At 29.7% G+C, this 6,419-nt stretch overlaps 1 protein-coding gene across 1 annotated transcript; it reads right to left on the reverse strand.

Moving 5' to 3' along the window:
- Positions 1–2,379: 2,379 nt before the first annotated feature.
- On the reverse strand, positions 2,380–3,371 carry LOC129870732 (kirola-like). The gene is made up of 2 exons (XM_055945582.1): positions 3,125–3,371; positions 2,380–2,792 (listed from the first exon to the last, which is right to left on the reverse strand). Exons 1-2 carry the CDS (start codon positions 3,309–3,311, stop codon positions 2,536–2,538), a joined length of 444 nt encoding a protein of 147 aa, XP_055801557.1. The 5' UTR covers positions 3,312–3,371; the 3' UTR covers positions 2,380–2,535.
- Between the last annotated feature and the right edge of the window lie 3,048 nt (positions 3,372–6,419).

A 6,419-nucleotide genomic window follows, 5' to 3' on the forward strand; every position in this document is an offset into this window, starting at 1 on the left:
GGTTTCTGAGTGCCGGCCACGCCTAGGGTACCCTCTCGGAGCGTGACACCGGAGGTGCAAAGAGTGTTGGTACGATTCAGAGGGAGATGGTAAAGTTTCTAAATTTTAAGTTTAATTTCATTTTCTTAAATAAATAAATTATTTGACAAAATATTATTTCATTAATTGTATTTTTATTTATAGAAAAAAAAGAATTAGGATGCACTCCCTATCGTCATGAAGTCTTTAAAAAGACTCATATAACGAAAAAGACTAATGCATCGGATCCGGATGAGTGGGTGGAGGAAAGGGGCGAATGAGCCTATGTAAGCTATTTAACATAATGTATAATATATTTTGATTCTAACTTTTATTTTTAATACATTTATATATCGATTATAACTTTTATTTTTTAATATGCAGCAAGATTATGAGTGGCACATACGTGATATGAGAGATTTGAACCAATTTAATCCTGAACAGTTCACTTAAATTTGGACAGAAAAAGTGGTTAGAGGCAGCCACAACGGTCGAATATATGGAATGGGCTCTAGAAATGATGTACGACGACTTCAATCAGGTTTAGAAGGTATTGGATCATCGCGTCAAGCCGATGCCATTAACGGGGTTCAGATAGTTGCTATGTATCAGCAAATTGCAGAACTTACACGTGCATTGGCAGAATCTGAGGCAAGAAGGGTTGAGGAGCAAAAAAGTATGAATGAACAAGTTGAGCAAATTAAAGAACAAGTGTTCAACCTCGTCCGCCAGTCTCCGCCCCGTTATTCAAGAGGGTCCACTCTGGATAAATCTGACGATAGTGATGAATACATAACAAATAGTCCTTAGGTTCCCTATGCTAGTTTATGAACATTTTAAATTTTTTTGTTAACTTTGAAACACTTTAAATCGTTCTAAATAATTACTTTATTTGTTTTAAGTGTTTAATTATGTTTGTTATTATGTATTTTGTGTATTTTGTTTGTTGTTAGTTGTGTTGAATGGGATGAATTGCTATTAATTGAATTGAATTTTGATTGCAGGTGGGCAACAGAAACTGCAGGTTTCTGCTGTCAAAAATGTTGCAGAAAAGCGACGGACAGGGACTCTACGTCTATCGCTTTTCTGGAAATTTTTAAGAACACCAAGATCAAAAAGTGATGGACGGAGACCAATAATCCATCACTTTTCTGAAAAAAAATTAAAATGAAAACAACACAGTCCGTCGCTTTACATTAAATAATTACTTTTTTTTAAAAAAAACAACAGGGTCTGTCGTTTTTTTATATTTTTTTTAATTAAAAAAATTTAGGGGTGATGCAGTCCGTTTCTTTTTGCGACCATGTCCGTCGCTTTTTTAAAAGCGTAGAGCAAAAAAGCGACAGAAGTGACTGTGTCGCTTTTCCGTCGAGTTTGACCAAAAAAGCGATGCAGTCCTTCACTTTTTTGCGTCGTTTTTTCACATTTTTTTAGTAGTGTAAACACAAAAATAATATAATTAATTATTCAAGAATTAATATACTACATAAAAGCAAGAGAAGGAACTAATATCCAAATTGCCGGAGATAAAGAAAGAAGCATAAAATTGATGAAATGTTGAATACTTGAAAGTTGAAAACTTTCACTTGATATTGTTGATTGCAAAAAAGCGTAAAAGCCTACCAGTCTCTTGCCGGGCCGGTTTTATCGGATTTTGATATAAATTTGGGGAAATTTACATAAATGTACTACATTAAGAAAATATTTACTATTTATAACAATAATATTTTTTTCACTGAATATTTATAATACAATTTTAATACATATTAACGAGAATAATTTATAAAACTCATATAATACAAGTTTTATTCATGGATAATTTATCTATCACATACTTTAATACACTTATAATACATTGTGTCAATTTCTTATCAAACAAGTATAATATATTTTAAAATACTTATAATACATTTATATTGCATGCATAATTCACTTTTAATACATAGTAGATATATCATAATATTGTTATATATTGCTATAAATGGTAATAAATAAAAAGTATCGCTAAAATTAGTAATTATATATTAAAAAGTGTTTTTTCTAATAATTTTTCCATAAATTTATCTGATTTGGCCCAATCCATTTATTACGTGGGCCGAGGGCCGATCCGGTCTTACTGGTGCTGGACCCTTAACGGGTTGATCTTAATGGGCCAAAAATTGGGCCACCCGGTTCATTAATTGTCAGCTTTACATATACGTAAATTATTAATAGGAATAACCTAAGGATGAAAGAAAAAATACAAAAATCGACCAGGTTTTGTACTCTTTATAAAAATCCACCAAATAATAGTGACGGTTGAAAAGCAAATAGAATGTAAAGATCGTTTGGTAGTACAGAAGGAGATTGACACATATAGTATATTGTTCAAACACAATGTTATTTATTTTACAGGTAAGCTAGAACTAGCGAATATTACCAATTATTCATCACACACACATTTATTTATATATATAGAGCCAATTATTCATCACACACACATTTATTTATATATATAGAGAGAGAACAAGATATTTTCTATTTCTTGAGAAGGTGACTCTCTACATCTTTGGTCACGTTAAGGACAAAACCCAAAAAATTGAGGGGCTCTGGGTTGTCTTCAATTTTCTTTTCGTACTCTAAAGTCCATGTAATCCACTGTTGTTCACAAGATGATACCAATGTAAGGGAACTATAGAACTCTAGCAAATCTCCTGCAATCACTTTCCGACTTATTGATTTGTTGTAACGATCGATGGCTTCAATTACACACTTCACAGTCTTTTCTTGTCCCGCTGTAATCATTAAAATTAGCAAATACAAGTGATGTTACTCCTAGTTCAATTGTACAATGCCTCATGAAAGACTTAAACATTTACAAGATATTATATTTATTTTATGTATTTCTTTTCCTGGTTTTTTATTTTCATTATTAAAGAAACTATTTTCGTTTCTTGAAGCATAAGCCTTTACGTAGAATATATTTATGGTAATCAAACACCATCAGATAAGTTTCATGAAGATTATTTTCTTAAGAAATATTTTTTATACTACCAAATACACCTAAATATGGAAAGTTTATGAAAGTAAATCAAACTGAGAGAGAAAGAGGAGAAATGTATGTTACCTTCATTATATTTCATATTAACAACCCTACCAACTTTTCCAATTTCTCCCTCATGAACCTCGTAACGGTTGATAAAAGTAGGGCTTATGTTGGCTATTTGATGAGTATTGGTGTGAAAAAAATCATGAATCGAGTGTCCTCCACACTTCACCTCCATTGAAGCAATCAGCTTGCCTTTCACACCCATATTTTCTTCTCCTCGAAATAGTAATAAGTTGTAAAAGGAGGTGCAGAGAAAATGTTAAAGAACATTCTTTATATAGATTTTAATTAGCTGTGAAAATCTAGCTTGTAGAAAACATTTTCAACCACATACATATATCACGTCTTATTAGTGGGGGATCGAAAATTACACTCCAACAAATAAAGAATTTAATGGCAATAATATAATTGTCGCTATATTATATTTAGCGGAAATAATAAATATGAATATTTATAACAAATAATATGCATAAATATCTCTAAAGACTTTAGTGACTCTAGATGCAATGACATTTAATCAATTTCTACTAAATGTCTTTGCGAAAATAAATATTAGCGCTAAAACAAAAATCTATTATCTCTTTTGTTGTAGTGTCAGTGTTATTTCATTTTTGTATAATTAGGTATTAGTTTAGCTATAAATTTGATTTTCACAATGAATTTTACGTACCAATGCTAACTATACGATGGTCAAGATCTGCTTACAATTAATAAGGTAAATTAATTTTATAGATATATTGACGTTTACAAATATTCATAATTCTGTTGAGTTCTTTTAATTAAGACATAAATGGAAAAAAGAAGAAAAAAGAAATGGAGGTAAATAAAATATTTGATAGCTTGTTTAATTCAAGTTTAGATTGAGATCTACAAATATCCGGTTCTTAATGACAAAATTATAAACTCTAATTTTTCTATCATCAAAACACAAAGAGAATTGTATTTTTTTAATTACAGGGTGTAAAGCTTGTATATATCATCCTTCTCAGAACTTATTTATGTAATTATACTAGAAAAATCATCGTTTATCAAACAAGTGAATAATGTAAAAAGGATTTACAGCTCAGGGATTTTGTTCTCCACACAATATTTTCGCAAGAAGTTTTATTTTGTGTGCTACATAAATATTTTTTTGGTACACATAGATATAAATTATTTAATTTATTATAGTGTCATACACTATATTCTGTGCTAACCTAGTGACCACAGGAAAGTAGAGATATGACAACATTATATAAATATTGTATTAAGTTGTTTAAATGTCGCAAATTTGTTTACTAACATTTAGTTTATAATTGGATCAAATGTCGTAGTATTGAGTATCAAGAACTTTTTTGACATTAAGTTTACATATGAGATCAAGTTGAGGTGTCTATATGTGCATACTCAAAATTGGGGTGCTTATTTGACACCATAGGCCATGTTTGAATGTTAGCGATGTATTATGTCTTTCCTATTTTTAAAAATAATTCACTTCCTAACTTCCTTAGTTTTTTTTTAAAATCCTTAAAAAAATTCCTTCTCTCAATTAGTTATGGGGGAAATATGAAAAGTATAATTGAAAAACATAAAAAAAGAAAATACCTAATTTAAACTAAAAAAAATAAAAACCACATTGAATAAAGGATCACTGTTTGTTCCTCTCCCTTCAAAGATACAATTCAAAAGAACTCCATTTACAATTTCACTATTTTTTTCCCTCACAAATAATTGAGGAAGGGATATTTTTAAAGTTTTTCAAGAAATTAAGTATAATATGTAAAATAAAAGAGTACATACGAGGCGTGTAGGTTACAAATTACTCTTGAGATTGTATTTGATATGTCATGCAATAAATGCTCAACATTGAGTCATTTTAATGAAATCATATCCCACAAAAAATAGAAAGAGTCTAAACTTGGAGAATGGTCAAATCTACACATAGAAACACACTTTGTAGCATATGTCTAATAGAACCATAATTGCTAATGATATGAAGAAATCAAGGATTTTACGTATTTGATTTTCTTAGCCAATTTTAATTATTTGACTTTTTTGAACAATTTAGTTTCATTTTCCTAATACCTATTACTCTATTAGGTCATGCCTATTTCATGAGAGAGAGGATTGTAAATGAAAGATTTTCATATTTCTGCCACAAAATATTTTTCTTTAAGGCTTTGCAAAATATGATGGGAAAAGGTATAACTATCTTTTCGAACTATGACCGAAATATCAGAGACATTTTTTTTTTGGGTCTTATTCCTACCTGAACTATTTTGAGGTGTAATAAATACACCATTTGATGTTGAGGTTGCATAGAAAGTATGCTCTCTCTCTTAGAAGCAATTAGTGACCAGCGAAAAATCTGATTAATATTGGACACATTTCCCACCTCACTTTTAACTTCTTCTTTTTTTCTATCATTAATTTATTATATTTCCACTTCAAATTAATTTGAAAAACTTACATGTATTTTTTTAAAAAATGAATAATAATATTTTTTAACAAAGTGTCCTTTTATGTTTTATTTGATTTCCTTCGCTCTTTTTGGAATCCATACGAAATTAACTTTTTCAATAAAAGATATATAGAAATCAATAGGAAAACAAAGAGAGAAAACATTGAAAGAAGGTAAAAAAATGGGAAAGAATTACGTGTGTTTGAAAAAAAAATTAAATACAAGGAAAACAAAAACACACCAACTATGTGTATTAATTTATTTTAAATACAAGACAAATAAAATAAGAAGAATGTTTTTCAAAAAACTATTTGTTAAATAAAATAAGAAGAATGTTTTTCAAAAAATGTTTGTTTTTCAAAAAAATATATTTAAAAAAACATATATACACGTGGTGGTGCGTGTATTTCACTGCATCTAGTTGAATATGGTTGTTGCTCCACGCCAACACATAAGGTACAAAGAAATAGAAAAAGAGTTTAGGAGGATAATAGGACCCGTAAAGATAAAGTGGATCCTTGAAATTTCAGTCATAAATCAAAGGGGTATTCATGCCTTTATCCAAATATAATAAAAGTGTCTCTTTGTTAATCTTTCATCAATTAGGGCAAATTTTTTTGGTCAAACAATTTTGCACATTAAGTTAAAACAGTTGTTAGATTATACTTGCAAAAAGGGCAGCCAAAAAAAACAACCAAAAAACAAACAAAGGTTGACCTACTAATGCAGACATTCCCCTTTAACATAACTGTAAGTTATAGTTTAAAAGATTGGTTTGATACTTGTGCTAATATTAAGACGAATATATGTACCTCGGAGTAGGGGAACTATAGTCTCACGAGACTAACATCCTAATAGATGGGCAAAGGTCGC

The sequence above is a fragment of the Solanum dulcamara genome, chromosome 10, assembly GCF_947179165.1.
Source record: "Solanum dulcamara chromosome 10, daSolDulc1.2, whole genome shotgun sequence".
NCBI classification, from domain to species: domain Eukaryota; kingdom Viridiplantae; phylum Streptophyta; class Magnoliopsida; order Solanales; family Solanaceae; genus Solanum; species Solanum dulcamara.